This window comes from Barbus barbus, assembly GCF_936440315.1.
Source record: "Barbus barbus genome assembly, chromosome: 16".
In the NCBI taxonomy this organism is placed as follows: Eukaryota; Metazoa; Chordata; class Actinopteri; order Cypriniformes; family Cyprinidae; genus Barbus; species Barbus barbus.
The window spans coordinates 6,554,540-6,580,734 of record NC_136744.1 but is presented as its reverse complement, the minus strand read 5'-3'; the positions used below and the strand labels follow the sequence as shown (position 1 = coordinate 6,580,734).

General features: G+C 37.9%; 1 protein-coding gene across 2 annotated transcripts in view; it reads right to left on the bottom strand.

Annotated features, from left to right (window-relative positions):
* The window catches only part of LOC306882821 (tight junction-associated protein 1-like), a 93,333-nt gene that overhangs the window by 30,416 nt on the left and 36,722 nt on the right, over positions 1-26,195 (bottom strand). The window contains exons 2-5 of one of the 2 annotated variants that reach the window (XM_079437741.1): positions 23,725-23,873; positions 16,580-16,639; positions 9,751-9,946; positions 6,900-6,928 (exon numbers count right to left, since the gene is read on the bottom strand). In XM_079437741.1, the coding sequence (XP_079293867.1) occupies positions 6,900-6,928; positions 9,751-9,930 (209 nt within the window). In that variant the 5' untranslated portion in view covers positions 9,931-9,946; positions 16,580-16,639; positions 23,725-23,873. The remainder of the gene's footprint in view (positions 1-6,899; positions 6,929-9,750; positions 9,947-16,579; positions 16,640-23,724; positions 23,874-26,195) is intronic. The other variant, XM_079437742.1, reaches the window with a different exon arrangement.

The window sequence follows — 26,195 nt, the reverse complement described above, 5'->3', positions numbered from 1 at the left end:
AAAACAGACTGTGAAAAGGGAAATTGGTAAGGATGCTCAATATACTGTATAGACCAAGACATATCATTTCAAGGCTGATATCTTCAGTATAATAAAAAAACTGTATCAGCTCTTCAACAAATAGTATTAATTTGACATACACTGATTCTACTGCATAGTAAAATGTTTAAATGTACATATACTGAACTTTTTAAAAGAAATTAATCATTTTATTCACCAATGATGGATAAACTGATCAAAAGTGACAAAGCCTTTTGGATTGTTACAAAAGATTTCCACTTCAAATAAATGCTATTTGTTTGATTTTTGATTTGAAATTTTTTGAACCAAACTATTTTCAAAGTGAATACTGAAATGTTTTTGGTCACCATATCAGCAGACAAGAATCATTTCTGAAGGATCATATAACACTGGAGTAATGGCTGCTGAAATGTAAGCTTTTGCATCACAGGAATACATTACATTTTACATTTACAATTAAAATACTTTATGGATGGTCAAATAGTCAGTGTTTTGATCTGTGTCAAATAGTCTTGGATCACATGGCACAGTTGCAACAGCTCCATCCATATAAACTGTTTCTCAGTGAAACTAAATTTAATTATGTAAATATGAAAATAGAGTGAAAACGGAAAGTGTTTATATGGAGTGTTTACATACAAACCAATATACTTGTAAATGGCTTTGAGAATCCTTTGAGACTTGTCAGAATTGGCTGACAGCAACTGAGTGAGTGGAACATGGATGTTTTTTGACACTATTCATATCAACACAAGCCCAATGAATTTTGCAATGGAAATGTGCAAAGCTTTATTTCTCACCCACACCATTATGTGTCTCTCTTGAACACAACAGAATAAATGCTTATAAAATCAGGATTATAAATTAATAAGAATTAATTTATAATACATATAGTTGACTGCCAGTCATATTAAAGTGATCAAGAATCATATAAATATAAATGCATTTATATCACTGCATCCCTAGAAATTATATATGGACAGACTGGGCTTAACGCTTGTTAGACTTGGACTGGAAGTTCCTCTGGTTTTGCGTCCCCAAGAAGGCAAATATTTCATCACTGAATCAGGAAAATTATGCCTCACTGTTCTATGCAAGCTAAAAAGCAGATATAAATATTTTGACCAGTTCTAAAATCTGGTGAGCTACATCCATAGGCAGGAAAGGAAGATTTTTGCCCAAATATCTCACACATCTATTTCGGTGAAGGCAATATTATGTTGCATTTTTTTTTTTTTTTTTTTGCATTTACCTCAGAATTCAGATACTGGAGCTGGGAATGACGTCACACCCAACTCAGAAAACAAAGATAGACGCGTCCATAGTTAGTAACACCAGTCAATTAAAAACATAAAAAGCTGGATTTTGCTAGATAACGCCGTAGTATCATGCCCACAAATAGAGGTTGGATAGTACTGTTTCTCTTCTGTTGATGCACCGAGCAGCCATATTGGATTCTGAAGTTGGAGCTGTTACGATTCCTCAAATATTCTGAGTTGGAACTCCGACTTGGGAGGACGTTCCAGTTAAAAGTTCCTACTAGGAATTAGGAATTTCCAACTTCCGAGTACAAATGGAATGCAGCATTAGAATCCATTGTGAAATTCCCAGTGTAAAAAACATATACAGTGCTATGCATAAGTTTAGACACCCATGCTAAAGTTGACTAAAAAGAGAAATACAAAATCATCTTTTGGAAATTGAACTTAATGCCTTAATTAAAAAAATTAGGAAAAATCCAACCTTTAAGAACACCAATTTTCTTTGTGAATGAATAATGTATCGTAAATAAATAAATGTTCTTCCTTAAAATACAGGGTGCATAAGTTTGGGCACCCCTATGTTAAATTCCCATAGAGGCAGGTTACTTCATGGATCCAGGATACTATGCATCCTGATAAAGTTCCCTTGGCTTTTGGAATTAAAACAGCCCCACATCATCACATAGCCTTCACCATACCTAGAGATTGGCATGGTTTTATTTCAGTTAGCCTAATAGCTGGTTTGATTTGCATTGAGAGATGATCTTATGGAAAGTACTCCATGCCAATCTCTAGGTATGGTGAAAGAAAATTGGTGTCCTTAAAGGTTGGATTTTTCCAAATTTTTTTAATTAAGGCATTAAGTTCAATTTCCAAAAGATGATTTTTTATTTCTCTTTTTAGTCAACTTTAGCATGGGTGTCTAAACTTATACATAGCACTGTATATAGAAGATGGCATACAAAATGAGAGAACTGTTGACTACATCTCATTCCAATATAAAAAAAATAAATAAATACACTACTTCACACAATGCTGATGATGCTCAGCTCTATATTTCTTCACGGCCTGGTGAAACACACCAAATTGAGAAACTAATGGACTGCATAGTCCATATAAAAAAAACTGGATGACGAGTAACTTCTTACTGCTAAATTCTGAAAAAACAGAGGTGTTAATTATCGGACCTAGAAACTAGGGATGCATCGATCCGATACTCAGGATCGGTATCGGCTCCGATATGGTCATTTTCAGTGGATCGAATATCGGTCAGACCAGACCGATCCAAATCCGATATTGTGCGTATACTATTGTGTTATTGTTGAGCCCACGAAAGGCACAAAAACATTATAAAGCACCATAAAGTTTTTGTGCACTATATTTCAAGTCACTGAAGCTGTTTCATAGTTTAATCTGAGGTACAGATGAATATTTAAGTCATTAAAGTTCAGGTAAACTCTTCTCTCCGCTACAGCTGTCTATTCAAACTGCGTGTCACATTCGGTTACTACAGTCAAACTCTCTTCAAGAGCGCACAGTAACTGAGGTTTAAAACTGTTAAAAGAAAAGGATCAATAAACTAACGCACAGATTTAATACACTATGCATCAATATCTTTTCCCTTTGTATTTTGAACTTTTCTGTGCGGACTCGGAAGGCTGTGCAGCCTGCGCGCTGTGTCTCCGTGTCGCTTCAAGTGCATCATTCTGCGCACGGGATGCTCATAAGCGTTTTGTGCCTCTCTGTATTGAAGCCTTTCGTTTTAATACTTTGGTATAATGAAAGATTTTTAATAGTCTTTCTTGTTCTGTCCTATCTATCATATGTTGCTGCCTTCATTACTGTGCTATAGATTTAAAAGAAATGTCTTTTAATTTTATAGTATATATTTATATAAATGTATTTGCTTGTTTTTTCATGAATGTATTTTATAACAATTCAACGAGCATTGTGTGCCATTTTACCAGATTTAGTCCTACACTTCACTTTTATTTGTAAATAAAAATGTTTCACAAAGTTTTATAAAATTGTGCACCCATGATTTTTCTAGATTATCTTTTGCTGCTGAATTAACCTAGTTTATAATAGTATTTTTGTCATAGATTGATTATATATTTTTTCCATTTGTTATTTTTCATTAAAATTAAGTTATCTATATATAGTAGATTGTGTTTAACACACAAAAGAGTGACGATCAGGTCAACACACAGAAGTATAGAAATTCTACATCTATTTAAAAAAAAACAACAACGCTAGTATCGGATTGGATCGGTATCGGCAGATACTCAGAATCTTTGGTATCGGATCGGTTCTGAAAAAAAAAAATGGTATCGCTGCATCCCTACTAAAAACCCCACATGTAATAACCTTGAACCCTATCTAACACTTGATGGCTGCTCTGTCAATTTTTCTTCATCTGTTAGTGTGCTGTTTGATAGCAATCTTTCATTTGAAAGCCATGTTTCTAGCATTTGTAAAACTGCGTTTTTCCATCTCAAAAACATATCTAAATTGCGACCTATGTTCTTAACGTCAAATGCAGAAATGCTAATTCATGCATTTATGACCTCAAGGTTAGACTATTGTAATGCTTTATTGGGTGGTTGTTCTGCACGCTTGATCAACAAACTACAGCTGGTCCAAAATGCAGCAGCTAGAGTTCTTACTAGAACCAGGAAGTATGACCATATTAGCCCGGTTCTGTCAACACTGCACTGGCTTCCTATCAAACATCGTATAGATTTTAAAATCTTGTTAATTACTTATAAAGCCCTGAATGGCTTAGCGCCTCAGTACTTGAGCGAGCTTATCACATTATAGTCCTCCACGTCCGCTGCGTTCTCAAAACTCTGACCGTTTGATAATACCTAGAATATCAAAATCGACTGCGGGCAGCAGATCCTTTTCCTATTTAGCGCCCAAACTCTGGAACAATCTACCTAACACTGTTCGGGAGGCAGACACACTCTGTCAGTTTAAATCTAGATTAAAGACACATTTCTTTAACCTGGCTTACACATAACACACTAATACGCTTTATTATTCAAATCCATTAAAGGATTGTTAGGCTGCATTAATTAGATCAACCGGAACCAGGAACACTCCCCATAACACACGATGTACTCGTTACATCGTAAGAAGAAGGGCATCTACGCTGATATTTGTTTGTTTGTTTCTTATTCTGTTTCTCAGTCCGTGTCCGGATTAGATAGTGGATCGGCGCCGGAATATGATGTCTCTATGATCGTCGGCGGAGGCCGGGACACCTGGATGAGCCCCGGGGACATATCCCCAGTGAAGACCTCGACTAAAAATACAATAAAACTAAAAATAAAACAAAATAACTAAAAATATAATAAAATACCTAACTACATAATACTATTATTGTTAGAAATTGCAACAATATAAAAATAGAATATAATTTATACATTTTAAATTTTAATTAAATCAATAATTAAACAATAAATAAACAATAATATCCTGGCCAGAGGAGAACTGGCCCCCCGACTGAGCCTGGTTTCTCCCAAGGTTTTTTTCTCCATTCGGTCTCAGAGGGAGTTTTGGTTCCTTGCCGCTGTCGCCTCTGGCTTGCTTAGTTGGGGACACTTGAATTACAGCGATTATCGTCAATTTGATTTCACAGATACTATTTAAACTAAACTGAGCTAGACAATGACATCACTGAATTCAATAATTAAATGCCTTTAACTGAAAATTGAGTGTTTAATCTTATTATTATACATTACTGACACTCTATCCTCCAATTTGATACTGTTAAGTGCTTTGACACAATCTGTATTGTTAAAAGCGCTATATAAATAAAGGTGACTTGACTTGACTTGACTTAAGTGGGCAGTGGACAGCAAGGCAGCTCACTAGGTTTCTATGAGAAGAGCTCAGTTAAAGTATAAAGTAAAGAGCTCATTGTATCCATCACTGGTCTCTCAGAGTGGTCAAATCCACAGCCAATCTCATGTGTGTCATGGAATATTGCAGAATTCTAAAGAGTAAATTATATCAGATTTGCAGTGCTTTTTGTTTTGTGATTTACACAAAGCTTCAACAACTAATTCCAGATTTCCACCCTGAGGGAGTTGGAAACACATGATGGAGAAACCCATCTTCAAACTACATTCACCGTCCAGCTCTCTCCACCCATCAAACAGACAACTAGGCCAATCAATACCGCCGCCTGCCCGACCGCATCCTGTACGCTTCCGCCTGGCGTCACATGAGTGAGATAGTGTAGGGAACACTGAGTCAGACTCAGCTCTGTTAGGCCCCTGTCAATCCTATATGCGAGTAATCTGGGATGAATTGCAATGGTTTAATTGACCTTTTTATTTTTTTTACTGTGCCTTAACTGTTAGACAGTTCACAGGGTGAAACCCTGTCAGAAAAGTTGTGACCATTTTAATGCACTTGACTGTATCACGTTAAAAATGTCTTGTGCATTCTGCTTTACGCTGCCCTTACAAAACATCCAATATAGGTCAGTTAAAGAGATAGTTCACCTTCAGTTGCTGGTCCCCACTGACTTCCATAGTATGGAAAAAAACCACTATGCAAGTCAATGGGGACCAACTGAAGGCGAACTATCCCTTCAAACATGAAACCAAATTAAACAAGTCTTTCTTCCAATTAGCTAAAAATGTATTTATTTTTGAGCCAAAAGCCTTGCAGTTGAAGTTGCAACTGGGGCGACCGAAGTGTGTGATACTTGTGGTACTTTTCAGTCCCTTCCCACTCTCTCCTACATTTGTCAATAACGGCAAAAAAAAAGGTAGCCAACTAGTCCTTTTTGACAAAATGTAGTTTAGTATTCTCACGAGCACCACCTTTGTATTGATGTTGAAGAGTGTCAACTTGAAGAACAGCTTAAAAATGAGAATAACTTTTAAGCTACACCAGATCTAAGGTGCTGACTTTAAAGCACTGGTTTCAGTGGGAGAAAAGCAGCAACAAAAGGGAACACAGGCCAGGAAGAGAACATAAAAGCTAACACAGGACATGAAAAAAAATGGAGCACAGGTATTGGGAGGCCTTGTGTTGAAAGCAGAACCTCATCACTAGTTATGTGCACCTGCTGGTTGGTCTTGGAGCCTAAAAGCCTTAGAATCCCTGTAAGCCTGGAACGAAGGCGAGATGTCTCTGATCAAAGTGAATTCGACCTAGAACCCCAGTGAGCACCTGAGGTATAGTGGGTAAAAGAGAGGATGTCTGGTGTCATTAAAAGGTGGGCACTTTTTCTAATCAAAAGACCTCATGGCTTGTCATTCTGACGGTCGCCCAGCTTGTGACTGCTCATAAGCCTGAGACTCACCCTATCCTTCTGGAGTTTCTGGGCTAATAAGCTGATGTCATCATACAGGTGTCTCCTCTCCTAATTGGCTCTTGGCCAACCATGCCATACAACGGCAAGAGCCAATGAATAATCAGTTTTAGGGTCAGATTAGATGGCTAATACCACCTAACACTAACACTTCAATGCATGTCATAAATAATACAAGGCTTCTAGAAAAAATCTGAGTATTGAAACAAAGAAACTAGCCTACACACTGCCAAGCCATGTCAGCAACATTTGTGAAGACAATCAATTAAGTCAAATCAACTTACTTGATCCTGTCGGCATCTGATAAGGACTCCTAAAAGAAAGAATATTCATTAAGTATGTGCAAACTGAATATCATCTTAAACACTTAGGAATCAGAGAATTGTATATTCCAATAAATATTTCACATATCCTTAATACCCACACTGCTGTATATTTGTCTTTTATACCAAGAGGGCAAACATAACATCGCCTCAAGACTTGAATCTGAGCTGATCTAAAGTGTGGCTGAAAAATAATTTCTAAAATGTCAGAGCAACCTAAAACAGTGTTCTAACTAGTGATGAAGCAGTTTCATATTATTGCACACATAGGAAACAGTTGTTTTGATGGATAATATTTTGTGACTTCTAAATGTTAAGTACACATTCAGTCAATAAACTATTATGGCATGTATCAAAATATTACATATTTATAAATGACTTGTGTTGGTTAATTCATTTAATAATTGCAATAAAAAAGCAAGGGGCGCAGGGGAAACATCATACTCTGTGCGTTTCTGCCAAACAGGTCAATATGCACATGCCTAGTGAAGCTATTAAAATCGGTCTGACAGCCTGTTTTTTTTAATGCCAGCTAAATAGCCACCATTTCCCACAGAGCAGAAAACTTGTCTAATGTAGGAGAAAGCTTGCAAACAACTCTGTTTGTTTAAACACCATTTATGCATTTGCTTGTTGGTGGATAAAATCTGTTATCCAAATAAAACCGGATGAAGTTCATGAAAAACTGTTACAGAAGTGACAACTGGTGATCAGTAAACTTCAGTAAACGCTCATGTTTAGAGCAAAATATCCTCAGCAAACATTGGAACAGTGAGATGAGGATACTTGTCATGGCATTGATACACTATAGGAAAGGTTCACCCAAAAATTCTTGATCATAGTCCACTATTAAATCATTCCAAACCTACATGACTTTTTACTGTGGTTTACAAAATAAAATATTCTGAAGACTCTTAGCTGCTCCTCCATACAATTAAAACACTGTGACTAGAGGCTGTCAAGCTTCAAAATGGGCAAAAAAACCAACATAAAAGTAATCTATACGACTCATGCACTATTCCATGTGCCATACTCTAACGCTTCAGCCACTGATCATTCTCCATAGATCTCAAATCTAGTTTGCATACGCCAATATTCAAACTTTCCACATGGAAATATCACATGAGGTATGACGACATGATGGCAAATGCCATTAATTCTTATGCATATCCTAGCAAGTTCTTTTTTATTCAACTGCAAATAACATTTGAGAAATACACCAATTATTGTATGACTTCAGAACATTTAAAATACAGTGCACAGGTCATATGGACTACTTTTATGGTGCCTATTAGACCTTGACAGCCCTTAGTCACTGTCCACATTCTTCAAAATGCATCACAGAAGTCTGTGGATAAACATGAGGATGAGAAAATAAGCTTTAATTTTTACATGAACTATTCCTACAATATTTAATTAAACAAAGAATATTGCAAGAGTATTCAGGCACAATTGTTTTAAAGGCATGAAATTTGGCATAGTTTCTTCAATGCAAGAGTGGATTGTACATGAGGAAGGGGTAAAGTCAGAAATGTTGTCAATGACATACCTTGATCTGTGATAATATAGAAAAGGGAGTCACTTGTGATAAAGGTGTTTTCTCACTCTCCACACGAATGATGGGAATCTCAGCCTTTGGCAGCCCTGATTTATCTGTATTGTCCTTTTGCACGGCTCTGCTTTCTATATGGGGTACCTGCTGGGGTTGAAGCCCCCGTGGAGTCTTATCACACCATTCAGAATCATCGCTGCCCCCCACCTGGCTATAAATTGGGCCTTCGGTTTTGGGACGGGCCCCTTCACGATGAGGATCTACGTGTTGCTTTTCTGACAGCTCTCCTTCTGGACTGTCCTCTGAAATGTGCCATGTCTTGGGTCTTGCCTCCCTTGATTTCCTGCTGGCTCTGCTATGCTGGGCAGCCCACTCGTCCCAAAGTCGGCTCCTCTCTTGCTTTTTGTCATGACAGTTCTTGAATTCATATTGTTGGGGATTGTTGTGCAGCTTGATTTGGCTCCCTTTTGAAGACACTGCTGGCTCTGGTAGTTTCCCACGCAGCATCTTTAAACTAGCCGGGCTCAGAACCCGATAGGTGATTTCATCCAGAAATTGGGAAAATTTAACCTTTTCCTCAAGAAGCTGCATCTTCCATTCCGGTGGCATCGAGCTGGGAGATGTAGACGATGTGGAAGTAGCACGTCCCATGGGAGAGGCTCGTACGCCCTTCTCCCTATCCAAGGACATACTTTTGGGCTTCCTGCTACGTCCACGACTTCTCGCCTGGGCTAGCATCTCTGCCGACTTAGACTTGTGCAGACTGTCGGAAGAGTATACTCCCAACTGATGAGACTGCTTGAGGATGCCCTTGGGTGGATGGGCATGCAGCAGAGGCACTGCATGGGGTGGACGCTGCTCTTCTTTGGGTGCAAGTATCTCTGCTTTCTCTTTGAAGAACAAGAAGCGCTCCACACTCTTGGTGGAGTGTGATGGGGAACTGCCAGGGATGCACTGTTGGGAGCCTTCAGAGGAAGGAAGATCATCATCAGCAGAGAACGCCAGTACATCATCGCTACAACTTATAAAGCGGTTCATTCTTTGATGTCGGTGATGCTTGGGAGGAAGCTTCACACCAAAAGAACCGTGGCTGAAGATCCGTGGTGGGGGGAGGACACTGAGCTCCAAGCTAGACAGGCTTGAGACATCCAGCTCACTGTCGGACGCTTGCGACCAGACAGGTCTCTCAGGGCATTGTGGGTAAGGGCCTGCAAACCGGGTACGCTGCAAAATAGGTGCATGATTTCGGGGAAAAATTACCTGGCAGGGGTCAGGCTGGGCTGACGGTGCAGGGTTGGCGGATGGCAAGGCACTTCCGCTAACATCCTCTCGGAATACTGGCACAGTGTGGCGCGTCTCGCGGTGCTGCGGAGGTGCCTTTCGGTACGGTTTCCGGGCAGGAGCAGCACTCGTCATTCTGGGAGATCCGTGTGCTTCCATACACCATCCGTTAGTCCTGCCGAGAGAGAAGCATGAGAATCCAAAGTAGCAGTAGCCTTCAACCCTGTCCTGTGCAAAATAGCAGTCCCTTTCCCCTGTTTCTCTCTCCCTGTGCCACCCTGCCTCTTCCTCCCCAAGCAGCAACAACAAAAAAGCCGTTTGAATCAATAGGCATTGATGAGAGCTGCACCACTGGGCGGTTAAAAACGCAACAACCAATAAAAACAGCTATGGCTGTAATAGACAGCTGGAGCTAATAGAGGGGCAAAAAAACCTCCTTAACCACCAAACATCTGTCTATACTTCTACTGTGATGTGGGGTGCTACTAATGAAAGATGGGAATGGGTAAGGAAAGGCAAAGAGAGATACGTGGTTTGATAGACATAAAATATAGAGGCATGAGAAAGGAAAAAGTGGAATCGCTCTATAGCGGGTGATTGATTACATGTTGGAGTGTGTTTCCAATAGACAAATTGTTAAACCACTGCCTGCATGACTCTTATTGATCACAGGAAGCTATGTTTGGAATGGGAAAAGTGGGTGTGCTGTTGGGATCCAATCACTTAGAGACATGGGGCTGGCCCACAGTAGTGGTGGGCGATATGGAAAAAAAAAAATCATATCACGATTTTTTTGGAAATATCACGATTCTTTGTCATGTTGGTTTTACTATTTTGTCTGAGCAGTACAGCCAAACTAATATCCCTATTATAAAGACAAATCCTTTCAATGTAACAAAATATAAAAAGAATGGCAGATATTTAGGCCAAAGTGGGCGAAGAGGAAAATCTTTATTTTATCTTTGTTATTAAAAAATAAGAACAAAGATACACAAAAATACACAAATAAAACAAACAGTGTTTAATTTTCAGGTACGATATTCATATTTAGCAGGAGCATTCAAGAAATTGAATGAACAAATATAAAAATAAAACACTATATAGATTGATTCCTATTAAAGTAACTTTTTTTTCAGTCAAGAGTAGGGAGGTTTTTTTTCTCTGCGTGTTGTTGTTTTAACATTAAAGAATAAAAATTCAGACGGCGGTGCCAGAAATGTAATTGATAGAATGTGCACTGTAGCGTGATACTTCAGTATTTCTTCAAAAGCACGAACAAAAATCGTCATCGCACACCCCTAGCCCACAGTATTATTTTTTTTTATCAATAAGTTCAATTTAAACAGTTTTCTCTGAAAAATTTGTAAAACAGAGTATTTAAATCCCATTTAAATCAAACACGTTTTGGATTTCTAACTCAAGTTATTGAAATAATTATCTATTGTTTTTCAGCTAACCCGGTGTCATAAAAACAAAATTAATTCTGGGCTGCTAGAAATGTCTATGATTGCAGTACATCATTTTTCCAGAACAGTTCACCTCATTTATTGACAATTTATGACTTTGGCAGAGTACCATAAATAAAGAAAAATGTCTTGTTGACTGGTGAATCTGATCTAGACCTCACCATTATTAACTACTATGAAAAAAACAGTTAATATATAATATTTACGTATGCTAAAGTTATCCAGCAACACCATTAGATGGCAAAAATAAACCCACTGTGGGTCTGCTAATGCACAGAGCTGCCAAAAACATCTGCTGCAAAATAACAGCCTGTTTAAGCACCTAACCAACTAGGTTAACAAAAATCCTCTCCCTGTAGATACAATATTCACATGTTTGACCATTTGATATAATCTCAACATGTGGTTGCTTGTGGCAGTATTCACAAAACAACTTTGTGGCCAAGTAAATTTGAGTCAGTGAAAAGTTTTTGATCATTCCTTTTTGCTTTATCACTGCAGCCATCATTGACGACAATGGGCTCCCTGTGGTCAGAACGCTATCAAGTGTGTAACACACAATAGCAGGTCACGGTTAGCACTCAGATTCTCTCCACTTCTTCTTGGGTCACATCTTTCCCTGCAGGAGAGCAGCTTTCTGCAATGGTGTGGCTATTTTTATAGTTCCTGACTGGTAAAATGAAGGGAGAATTGGCTGGTGTGTCACAGTGTGGTGCCAATAAGAAATCAATGGTGTTCCCTGCGCATGCTGCTAATGTGCTGCAGGGCACAGGCTGGGACACACATACGCACACGCACACGTGAGGGGGCCACTGCCAAAATGTGCCACTTATTGACAGGCTGATTTTCCCCCTTGACGTCATCCACTACCCACAGTGCACAAACACACCAGGCCTACACGATGATACACAGCAAGTAGAAATAAACGTGTTTGTAAAAGATGAATCAAAAGAATGTGAATTTAAGCAGCAACACCATCTGAACTGAAAAAGTGGTTTAAGTGGTAAAGTGGTTTAATGAACAAATTGTGGCTCAATCTTTAAATAAATTTGATTATAATTCCAAATTTTTAAACATGCATTAAATAAGACATCACTTGCAAATATAATTAACATATAGGCTAAAAGAGTGTATATATTCATTTCTCAGGCAAATCATCCACAGCTCATTCTGAAAAAACTTTGGGGGTAACGCATTAAAATAGAATAAGACTATTATATTTTAAATAACACAATATGTATTGAATCCCATTTTTATTCATTTCTTTGCTATTCACCTCTAATGATCCAGTTCAACCATACTAACAAGCAAAAATGATTCAGATAAACATACCTTTTGTTTTTAATTTTTCTATTGCTGAAGAGTATTGAACTTTCTTCTCCTGCATCCTATTGTTCATGCAAACCATAATGGCAGCACAGCTGGAAGGTTAGTCTGAGCTGCGGCCTCTACTATACAGCTGTGAAATTACAATTCCTTCAGGCTGAGGCTTATTTATTTCACTTTATGGTGTGAAAGGGCTTTTTTATATTAAAAACAACCAAGCAGCCCAGACAAGAAAAGGTAACGCAAAAGTAACGTAATTACTTTCCATAAAAAAATAAGTAACGTAATGAGTTACTTTTTAGGGAGTAACGCATTATTGTAATGCATTACTTTTAAAAGTGAATTTCTCCAACACTGTCAGAGAGAGAGACAAAACTACTTGAACTTCCTGATAAAAATGGCAGATTTGAATGATAAGACTTTGTTTATAATCAAAAGAAACAAAAAGCATACTGCGATTACTGATTGGGAGCCATGCTATATACTGTCTATAACTGAAACAGCACAGACAAAAATAAAGATGATTTTGGGATTTAAATATTGATTTGTTAAACGAAGATACATAAACATGTAATGGTCAAAGGGGTCAACTGATGCGATTTCAATTTTGCCTTTCTATTTGGAGAGCTACAAGCCGTTCGTGCATAGATAAGATCCCTAAAGCTCCAAAGACTAAAGTCTCAAACCCAAAACACATTCTTTATAAAAGCTAAGACTTGTCCACGCCGTCATAAAATGGCTCTTTTAAACACACCCCCACATCTACGTCACTGTGTGGGAAGATTTGCATAACACCGCCCAAATATTTACGCAAAGAAAGAGGGCGTAATATTTTTTCTCGCTCTAGTATTGTTGCTGCCGTCGGCGCCATGTCATGGAGACGTTGTGGTTCGTTGTGAAAGCGAAAGTACTTTGTTTGGGCTTCCAAAAGAGGACACAACTAGAAATCAGTGGTTAAGTTGTTTTTACAACACTGTTCCAGAACAGTTCAACCCAAATATTAGAGTGTGTGCAGCGCATTTTACCAACAAAAAAAAACCTTACACACTTCACAATTCAGCGAGAAAAAGACTTCCTTCTAAAACAAAAGAATGTAACTGTTTTGGGAGATTCCGTCAGCTTGTCCTTTTTAAAACAGAAGAAGGTTTTCTTGTACCTTCTAAATTTTACAACGTCTGGCGCAAAAGGCCTAAAGCTTTCATTGCTAGTCACGCAAGGGTTGAAAAGCAAAGGAGCCTAAAAGATAGAGTGTGAAATTTCTGAGATGCGAATAACTCTTCACACCTCAGAAGATTCAGCAAGAACTGCTTCTTGATATTGAAACCAACCTTCATTATGGTTATGAGACAGCTGTTGATGACAGGCCAACACCTACTGTCAAAGACTGACATGAACTAAACTACAACCATCTCCTGTGATGCTTACACAAGTACACAACCGCAGATCAATGAAAAACTGACCAAACTACGCCTGACGGTGCGACTCCGTTTAACCAACAGGAGTCTCTGTTCTAACATGCTGTGGCTTCAAATCTATGTTGAATCTCTCGTACCATTTGACTGTGCTTTAGATGTTTGCTGTTGTCTAAGTGTGATTCCTGCTCTTTCAGAACCGAATTAATCAGCAGCCATTTCACCCTGTAGCCCAAGACTGGTTGCCCAATGAAGCTAAGCAGGGTTGAGCCTGGTCAGTATCTGGATGGGAGACCTGGGAACACTAGGTTGCTGCTGGAAGAGGTGTTAGTGAGGCCAGCAGGGGGTGCTCACCCTGCGGTCTGGGTGGATCCTAGCGCCCCAAGTATAGTGATGGGGACACTATACTGTAAAAAGCACCGTCCTACGGATGAGACTTTAAACCGAGGTCCTGACTCTCTGTGGTCATAAAAAATCCCAGGATGTCCTTCGAAAAAGAGTAGGGGTGTAACCCCGGCATCCTGGCCATATTTGCCCATTGGCCTCCTAACAATTCCCCATATCTACCGATTGGCTTCATCACTGTCTCCTCTTCACCAATAAGCTGGTGTGTGGTGGGCATTCTGGTGCAATATGGCTGCGGTCGCATCATGCAGGTGGATGCTGCACACTGGTGGTGGACGAGGAGATACCCCCCTGACTATGTAAAGTGCTTTGAGTGCCTAGAAAAGCACTATATAAATGTAACAAATTATAAATTAATGCTGAATTTCTGACACTTTTAAACATTGCATGTCCTAAAAAGCATTCCAGCTAAGCCTTATATTTGTCATGACAGAACTAATGACTGTGGGTGAGGGTTGCAGCTCTATGAGAACAGAAGGGAATAAATTACAGTACATACCGACCTTCACACCATCACATGCCCACACAGATGCTGCATAGCTTCATTTCAGAGGAATCTGACATTGTACATGTAGATTGTACGCTTTCATTAAACCTTACTGTGCTCCACAAATAAATCAGGTCTCCAAGTTAGATTTACTCCAACAGCGATATAAATTCTGATGAGAGAATTTGAAGTATTAAAGGGATAGTTCACCCAAAAATGAACATTTTGTCATCATTAACTTTTGCCACCCAAAGTTGTTCCAAACCTGTACGAGTTTCTTTCTTCTGCTGGGCACAAATTATGATATTTTGAAGAACGTATGTAACCAAACAGTTTCTGGTCCATACTGACTTTCATAGTATTTTTATTTTTTTCATACAAAGCCAATGGCTATCGTCAGCTGTTTGGTAGTCTCAGCCGTCACACCCACGGACCGTTGGCTGAACGTCTGATGCATATTGCACACAAAAGTGGAAACGCTTCAGGAGTTTCGAAGTCGTCCTCCGATTGGTTGAATTATACAGGATTATACATCGTAATGAATAACAATAAAATGTGTTTGGCAATGCTCCGTTTTAAATCACAAAATACTTTTAATCCATTTGTTTTTACTTTTTGTTCACTATGCTTCCTAAAGAGTTTAACATTGTTGTGTATGCAAGTTGTAAGACTGGTACAAATCATTTTTATGAACCAAAAAAGTTTACATATTGAATTGGTTGCATATTGATTATACATGTCGCTAAATTAAAAACCACCAGAATAATTCTTACTGGCTTAATCCATTCTGGTTTTGTAAAAACTACGTTCCAGTAAATGTTTTATAATGCATTTCAGACTGTGAGCTTCTTTTGTATGTAGTTTTAACCCATATTCAGTCAAAATAAGCATTTTTAAATTACTTTTAAACAGCCGCTTCAGTTTGGGATTTTAATGGATACCAAAAAGCAGAAAATGTTGCCTTTGTTGTTTTTAAGCATGACAGATAATGTCCAAATATGTCAATATTTCTCACAAAGTGTAAAATTGTCTGTACTGCATAAGTTTGGATACTCAGTAAAACAACAGGACATTTAGCCGTCTGCATTTTTGTGTAGCAGCCAATGTGACGCCCATTCCTGGCACCCCACACACTTCCTCTCACTGCTTCAGACAGAGATCATTCTCAATTCCCTTACGACCTGCATATCTGATGATACAAGTCTAGAAAAACAGCCTGGTTAAATCTAGCTTTTTTTAGTCTAGATGATACAAGCAGAATGCATCACCCTGTGCTTTCTGAGTTGCGTTGGGACTTGGTCTCAGCCCCGGTCTTGTTGTACCTTGTCTGGTTTAAAGTCATAAAAACATGAAATTGTGCTTTTAATTCTGTAGCAAGATGACTAACACTGCAGCAACAATCTAAAACTAATACAGGTATGTTAAAATAGACAATGATTAAACATGAACTACAGTATAGTATTCGTTTTACAAAAATATATGACATCTCAACAGCACTACTGAAAAATCAAAACCAAATATTTCATTTAAAAAAACTAGAACAGCCAAATCTCTTTGATCATGCCTGCACTGAAGATGACTGTGTGAGATCATCATGAGACACAATTGTGTATCACGAGAGCTCTGTAGAGACATTTTCCAATTAGAGCTATTTCTGGAGCAAGAGGATGCACAAACACATCAAATTATTTAGATTTAGTGTGTTTTCATACCTGAAACTGGAGTTGGTTTCAGTGGTGTCCTCATTCACAGGTCCTCAGGCCCGGAGCGCTCTGAAAAACACATTTGCTTGGGTTACTGAAATGTGATTTGTCTCAGTGCAACACGATCTATGAAGTGAAAGAGGTTTAAAATAAATATCAGCAGCAAAACCTTCCAGGACAAGAAGTGAATCTAATCCAGGTCATCTGGTAAGGAAATCCTGACATGCTTGTAAATAATAGAGTAAAATGTATTTATACCCTAGGGGGTTATACAGAAAAATAAATAAATACAATAACTGACAACAGACTGTTGAAATATTAATGCAAAATGCAAATGAGTAGAGTGGCTGTTACAAATATTCAATGTACTATACTGAATGTACAAAATATATTTAAGACTTTTTTCAATAGCTAATACTAACTGCTCTAACTGCTTTTTTTTTATTATCTTTAGTCAGGTGAACCATATTTCAACCAAACAGACCATCCAGTCAATATAGCAAAAAAAAATTTAGTTTTGCTATGTTTACACACAAAAACAAGGAAGAATGATTTCAATTGTTACACTAATTAACTGATTATTTCTATTTTTATGCACCAATACATAGTAAAAATTTACTTTGCAAAATATATTATTGACTCAGACATCAAAAATGGACAAGGACTTCACACTAGAAGTGTTTTTTTTTTGGTGACAAGATAATTTACAATTTAATTAGTGAGATTAAATCAGTGTTACATTGAAACAATGAACAGAAATGAATCTCTAATGACATAATTCGGTACTGAGGTTTAAATCAGAAACAGCATTTAAAACATTTGCATGCTCATAATCCTGAAACATAATGAAGATTCCATCTCAAGAGTGAAAAATAACACATCGGGATGATAATGAAAAACATCCCCTTAGCATCTGCTTCATGAATTCACAAACTTTGTCTGTAAACTCCAAGTGAACTTGTCTACCGTGAGACACACATCACAAGTTACATTAATATTAATAATATCAGTCACCGCATTCACACACGGCCTTCTCGGAAATCACCTCATTCAGTCACAACTCAAAGCAATTGTTCTTCCATTGCCTAATTAACACAGACGCTGCTCATTACCGCCGTATCCGACAGGCCTCCTCCCTCAGTTAGCACAGCAGAATAATGAACTCCTGCACTGCAGACACACTGTGACATTATAGTCAATGACTGTATGGAGTGTCAGGGCACTGAGAAAGGGACATCTTGGTTATATATTACAGAAGGTAAAGCTGACTGTAGTTTGAACGATACCTGGTACGTGTTCGGGGTAATAAGCAGCAAGATAAGATTAGATAAAGGACACTGCACTATAGTACAGAATAAAAAATAGTTTTAAATGTTATCAAATGTTACATTGAATGAAAGCAGAATGGGATTCAAGCAATGTGCACTTTACCTTGAGCTAACAGGGTGTGTAAAAGTAAAATGAGAAAGAGAAAATACTGTAGCAGGCAGCGCAAGATCACCGTTCACAATGCTCGAAATATAGGAAGAAAAATATTAATAATGAATTGGGGGCAGGGGGTTAATATGAATGAGTATCTGAAGGGAACTCTCTTCAGAAAACTTTAGATGGCATTTTCTTTTTCTCTTACCTCCGTGTTCATAAGCGCAGCTTTATTTACAGCGGTAACAAAGGAACACTAAATTGAGGCCATCTGCTGTCATAGAGTGAATTTGCATGTTCTATCAGTCCATTTGATGTCTTTTGCGCAGGCACCATCCTCAGTACGTCATTTCCGTCATTATGTGCATGAGAGGTGAATGTTGAGACCGCGCAAGTCAAGTAGGTGGTACTGCGCAGTAGGGCTGTCACGATTCGTCGATTTTAGTCGACTTTTCAGCTGCGCTGACGGCATGCTGCTGCTGGACTCTAAACACTGTCGAGCCGCTCTTGACAGTCGCGGCAATACAGTCATGTGTTGTTTCCAACAGCGCAGCAAATGTCTAAAATATAAAAATAAGGAGAAGCCTAAAGGCCCGAGGCCCAGCCCGCGTCTGAACTATGACGTGAAAATTGGCCCAAACTGGCCCTAGAGGCGTAAAAAAGTCGGGGCCTGTCGGGCCCGGGCAAAACATTCTCAATGTAATTACATTTTCATCAAGGAGACTGTAAATTACCCCTGGAGATGTTTTTAACTCAGAATTTTTTCTTTTGAAAACATTTGCTCTCCCTGACCTGAAAGCATGCAGTATTAAAGTGCTCTTACAGAGGTCTTTTTTCTGCCGTATTCAGAGGCGTCTGCTGTGGACGAGAAAGCTTTGCCACAAGATATGGGAGAGAATAACAAACTAGAGGCAGTTAGCCATCCATGACAGTCAGCTGCTGCTCGGATACTGAGACCCATTCACCTCCGCTTCCCTCAAACACTACACTTTATCTTCTCCTAAGAGACTGAAAAAAGCCACCCCCACTCGACAAAAACAGCTCGTGTGTGTCGTCATGACTATGACCATTACTTTATTAATAAATGATCCTGGTCTTATGTAAGTTCACTGTATTCTACAGAAAATGTTTGTTTTTATAACCTCTCATTAAAAATGCAATAACTTTCCCTGCCTCAGAAACATTTTCTGCTGACGTAACCTAGGCTGTGCAAGCAGGGAGGTAAAATATTAACCGATGACATCACCGCATAACATGTTTCATCCCTTCACAATCCAATCTAATCCTGCTGGATAAAATCATGCCTTCATTATTTCCACTAGGAAACATGTCAAATTACGGAAATGAAATGGAAAATATCACAGTATACACTACTTTTTAAAAGTTTGGTGTCAATATGTTTTATTTTTTCTTCTATGTAAGAAATTAATACTTTTAATCAGCAAGGATGCATTAAATCGATCATTAAATCGATCAAAAGACTATCAAATACATACTATTCTTTTGAACTTTCTATACAAAGAATCCTGAATAATAAAAACACTCACGGTTTACACAAAAATATTACGCAGCACAACGGTTTTTAACATTGATAATAATAAGAAATGCTTCTTGAGCAGCAAATCAGTGTCTTGAATGATTTCTGAAAGACCATGTGACACTAAAGACTGGAGTAATGATGTTGAAAATTCAGCTTTAACAGGAATCAATTATATTTTAAAATATAATTCAAATAGAATTTTACAGCATTACTATTTTTACTTGGTTTAGCTCTCAAAAACAGTTTAATAATCTTACTGACCCCAAACTTTTGAACAACAGTGTGTGTGTGTGTGTATGTGAACATGCACTTTCTGCACTAATGCTAATCAGAATGAACAGTATCGGGATTTGACAATAGAATATTTGTACATTAGACCAGCCAAACAGACAGCACAAGCTTGCCAATCCTTGTTGGCAGGATAACCCTCAACACGAGTCAAGGATTCGGCGATGTCCTCACTATCACTGTGCAAACAACAGGAAACATGGACAGCAGATAAAATGATTCAGGGATCGTTTATCAGGCCAGTAGATATGATGATTCACTTTGGTTTGCAAGACCTGTATTCTTTCTTTGCAAACATGTGTTCATCGACTGCGGTGATCCTCAGTACTAAATAACACGGAGTGATGTGTAGAAAGGAAAATGGTAATTTGCCTTGTATCCCAAGTTTTAAGGATGCTGAAAACAATGGTGATAAGAGATATAACAGTGCCCTGAACTGCATTCTCTGTGCTGATTTTGTGAGGAAATCTGGCAATTGGTTTAAATTGGTAAAATATACAGTATCAACACGATCATAGTCAAGTCACCATTATTTATATAGTGCTTTTTACAATGCAGACTGTGTCATAGCAGCTTTACGGTTTACATTAAACACTGGCCAGATGAAACCATACGTTTAATTCTAGGCTGCAACAAAGTCAGATTGTGCAGAGGACTCATCTGGTTCCCATGGTCTTGTCCCGATGGCCGTTTAGGTGACAAGCTGTCACCTGTCTCTGTGGCTCATGTAGTTAGTCATATAATAGTACTACAATTATATGTGCTGAAAGCAGAATCAAATTAACCAAAATACTGAAGTCAATATCAGTACTGTTATCATTAACTAAATCTAAAAATATTAACGGTTTGTTAATTGAAATAATAAAAAGGAAATTACTAAAACTGAAATAAAAATACAGCTAAATAGAAATATTTAAAAACTAACAAAATCACAACAAAATTTACAAAAATAATAATTCATTTAAAAAAGCAAATTTAAAGTAGTAATAATAGGAAATACTATAATAGTAAAATACTAAAATAGTAAATCATACTGGTTAGTAAGAAATCAATTTAATAATGTGTGTTTCTTGAGTTATGATACCTTAATGCACATTATTCCATATTGAACATCTAATTCAATTTTAGAGGTAGCAGCTAAAACCCTAATGACATTTATCAAAAAATACACACTTGCATAATAACCCTAATAATAAAAAATAAAAAAGTCAAACTCAATTAAGCAACGTTTTAAAGGAATAGTAAATCTAAAAATTAAAGTTGAGCCACCTATTATTCATTCCATTTTTTTTTTTATTTCCAAGAAGAAGAAAAAGAAGGAAATTTGTATCAATCTACAGTAAATTGAAACTTTAATTACTAAACCTGCATTTCCACAATGGTGCATTTCCATGTTACATTTCATTCACATTTGGACTTTTAAGTTAGTGTCATCTATGTTGATAAAAAAAAAATGCTTGCAAAAAAAACTAAAAAATGGCTTTATGCAGTTAATAAGCTTTTCTTGTTGCGGTTATTGTTGCCTACAGTATTGATTTAGTATCAATACTGAGAGACCAGAGCTCCAGAATAACAGGTCATCCCAATCACAGTAGTCTGTCATTTGGAAAAAAAAAAAAAAATAAACTGATGTGCTGAAGGGTTTTTTTCACCATTGCCTTTACATATTTAACTTGTGAAAGCTGATTCAAAATCCGGCACCTTCAGCCCACTTTCCACATGACGCTGGTGTTGCTGGTCGCAAATGATGCTGGTGTTCAATGTTCAGAACGACCCATCTCCTAATGTCTGCACAGGCTTATCATTCACAGCATGGAGCATTTTTCTTGGAACGTGGATTGTGGACAACAGATGTTGTTCTTTGGACTGGGCTTCTTGGCTTGGTGCCTCCTGTTGTGTGAGCAGCAAAGATGATGAATCAATCAGGTCTAGACTAGCAGAATATTCTACAATGATCTCCTCTACTACCTGTTCTTTCAATGCACCAGCCACATTAAATCTCTCACAAATGTCTATAATCATTTGAGGCAACTATATTGGGTAGTGCTGGGAATATTTCAGCATCCAACACTTCTGGAATCAGATTCCAAAGCTGATCCTTGATGCATATCAATGCTTCAATGTTTAAAATGGCTTGTTGTTTAATACTGTATGAAGATTCATAGAAGCCACACAAATATGTCTGCTCTGACGTGCCAACAGAAAAAAACAGTATGAAAACATAATATCAGAGGAGGCAATGCCACTTTAGTTCAGGAGACGTTGTGTCTTGTTTTCTTGGCCATGCACGAATGTTCAGGTGTATCCAACGATTGAGTACAATGAATCATTTTTTCTCCCCCGACCCCGGTACGGGCCCAATCTTGTTACAGGCGACAGTCCCAAATGCATCATAAAATTCTAAGACGACATAAAACCTACTAGACCATAACTCGCAGCCTTTACCAACATTTAGCCATTTAGCAGACGCTTTTATCCAAAGCGACTTACAAATGAGGACAATGGAAGCGATCAAAACCAACAAAAGAGCAATGATATGTAAGTGATTATTATGGTAATGTTGTCTAATAGTCCTGGAATTAGTCCATGTGTGTTTATAGGTAATTCATATCCTTTAATTCTTAAAAGTGGAATTTTAAAAAGACACTCGACTCCATTTGAAAATGACGCACAACTTGACGTAACATCCACGTGTTTGGGAGACTGAACTCGCTAGACAATCAACATGAACATATTAGATGATCCGCGTGTAACCTCGATGAAGTCCACATACTGACCCTGAGGATGGAGGAGTGATTCGGTTTACCCGTCACTGTCATTCAGAGACTAAAGCATTGAGTGAGAGACAAAATATTTAAAAAGAAACAAAACACCCACAGAGGCTTGAAGATAAGTACTTCATTATTAACAAGCACCTGAGCTGGCCAGCGTTCAGTTCTACTGGCCCATGCTCACTTTTGTTCAGGCCTGGAGTGAATAATTTAACACACAGCAAAGGTTCATATATCTCCGTTTCTGCAAACAATAATAAAAAAAGTCATTTATATTCCAGGAACTTGAAGAGGGGTGAATATAATAACTTGGCTCATTATAGCACTTGTCGAGTCAAACTAGCACAAGCTTCATTCTCCCTCCCTCCCTGTGTCAGCTAAGGATCATAAATAAAAAAGAAAAACAAGTAAAAAACAAATATAAGTTACATTTTACAGCTTATATATAAGTTATATTATTATTAAAAAAATTTGCATCAATAAACTCCTAATTTGCTGCTTATTAATAGTAAGGTAGTTGTTAAATTTAGATATTGAGTAGGATTAGGGATGTAGAATATGGTCATGCAGAATATGTGCATTATAAATACTAGTAAACAGCCAATATGTTAATAATAGGCATGCTAAAAAGCAACTATTTATAGTAAGAATTGATCCCTAAAGTGTTATCGTTTTCATTCGTTTTTTTAGCTTTCATTTTCATTATAGTTTGTTCAATAGTAATTAATTTTTTTGCAATTAAAATTTCACTGGCATTGGTATTAACTACTGAACATTTGGAATAATGACAACCCTAGAGTCCAAAGAAAACCAGCCAACCACTAAAAACTGTTCAAGGCAAATTAGTATAAAACACCATTATTACTGTCAGAGCAAATGGCCAATTCATTATGCAAACGATCCAATTGTGAAACAGTACAGACAAGATATAAAGGAATCAGAACAGACAAGAACAAAAAGCTGACCACTTATCAGTAAGAGCTGGAGATAAAGTACAAAAGGAAACGATTTGACCATTACACCTGTTCGGTGAGATCTGACCCAGGAAACGTAGCCACAGTGAGCATCACAAGAGACACAGACACACAAAGTTACAGAACAGCATCAAAATACCGCATGGCATCGCCCCTCACCTCAAGTGTGCATGCTGTATTCTCCAGAGTCATCGCCCCAAATGGGTCCCTCCGGTCGCCAAGGAAACTCAATCTAGCTCACGTTTCGCTCCTCTTCCTCCCACTCCTCCTCCCCCGTTCAGCATGTGAACCTCAGGGCTATCAATGACCTGAAACAAAAGCAGGTGGATGGAAAAACACGACCGTCATTGGCGCCAGAACAGCTCGCTGCCAATCATCCAGGCCCGGGATTAAGTGTCAGCAAAGACGCGGCGGGGCCCGTGGGACAGCTGGAGCGCGTCTCAAATGAGCGTCTGCCTGACTGCTTTGCATTCAAACTCACTGATTCGCTCACTATAACGCCGACCCCTCGCGGTCCCGCGGGCCGGGGCAGAGACGCAGGCATAGATGCAGTTAGATGCTAATTAAGGTGTGTTCCATCAGGAGAAAGTGGCTTGATTAATGGATGTGAGGGACAGCTGGATATTCCCCTGACACTGCACACCAAACAAACTGCCTGGCACATGACGAGACGTGATGACCAGTGATGCTCGGGGGAAAAACAGCAAGAACAAGCGGCGACTGAGAGCTTAAACATATGCGATGGCGACTCAAGACCAATTTGAAAGTGTTTCTTTGCCAGCCAGTTCTTGTCTAAGCAGATCTGTCCTAAAGATTAACCTGCAGAGTTTGAAATGGACGAGTTCCCTATGAAGATGAGAGAGAGAGAGATAAATAACATTACTTTCTCACACTCATGCATTTCCAAACTCATATGCTATTTGTTTTTCCAAACACACACACACAAAAAAAACTTAAATTTTTGAGTCAAGTATTCCTTACTTCAGCCAAAAAAATGAAATAAAAAATCGGTTCTTGATGCGCCATCTATCCGAGAGGTGCGCAGATGCGCTCTCTTCATAAAGCACTGAGACGTGGCGACATCAAAAGGAGGAACCGCATCAAACTAACAAAACCCTTTAAAGATCGACACCCGGATAAAATGAAAGCGGAGTTATAAGCGGAGTTTATCGTTAGCATAAGCGTGGCTAACACTAATATAATGAGCATTAGAATGAAGTTTCTTTATTAACTATTTAATGCTCCTATAATACCGGAGGCTTTATTTAAATGGTTAACAGTGTTTATGTCATATCAGTCCGTCAGAAAAGCAGTTCAGGGCTTTTTTCGTTTTAGCTAGTTAGTTCGTTGTTATTCTTGGCTGGATAACTAGCAGATTTTAATAGCCCTTTAAAATGAAATACGTACACAGTTTGGATTAAATGAAAGTCCGGGTCATATTTTACCTCCTACTTTACAATAAAATACCATTCATGACCATGTTATTATCTAACATCAACTTACTTCATTAATGTTTGTGAATGTTATTTAATACAAACACTTGATCATTCATTGTGCATAAGACAATTCTAACAGATTGAACTTCTGATTTCAAGTATTAGTAAATTTAATTTACTATTCATAAAAAATGTAATCTAATCTAAATTTATTATAAAAGCTGAGGTTTGTTATTTACTGAAAAGTTATATTTTAGCCGGTGTCAATGATTAAATAGTATTTTTTAATTAGCATGTTTTTGTGTTTTGCTTTGGTACCGAAATTGGTACCGAGAACCGTGGATTTTCACTGGTATCGATACCGAATACAGAAATATTGGTACCGTGACAACACTAGTCCTAGGAGTATATGCCTTTCTGGTGACACTATTTTGATAGTCCACTTTAAACATTCTACAAGTAACTTTGCAACTACATGTCAGCTAATTCTCATTAATTTGCAACTACATGTCTACTAACTCTCAGTAGGCTAGGTTTAGGGTTAGTAGAATAAGTTGACACTTGCAAAGTTTCTCATAGTCAGTATGTTGTATGTTGTGGACCCATCAAAATAAAGTGTTAGAAGATATTACACAGACAGTCTACTCTAATGACTTCTAGTTGAGACGTAGTTGCAAAGTTACTTACTGTTAGTAGAATGTCTAAAGTGGATTATCAAAATAAAGTGTTACTGCCTATCCTCTTTCAGACAAACACAATACGAGTTAATAATATAAAGCTCCATAAAGCACATCCATCCATCATGAAAGTAATCCATAGGACTCCAGGGGTTAATGAATGCTTTCTGAAGCGAAGTGATGAGTTTTTATGAGAAAAAATATCCATATTTAAAACTTTATAAACTATTAAGCCAGTGCTAATAATTAAGTTTTAAATATAGATATTTGAATTACAAAAACCCATCTTTTCGCTTCAGAAAGCATTCATTAACCCCTGGAGTACTATGGATTACTTTTATGATGGATGGATGGATGGATGGACTTTTTGGAACTTCAAAAACTCAAGCATAGTTTACTGCCATTAAAAAGCTGGGAAGAGCCAGGATATTATTTAATAGAACTGATTATGTTCATCTGAAAGAAGAAAAGCATATTGCCCTAGGATGGCTTGAGAGTGAGTAAATTATGGGATCAT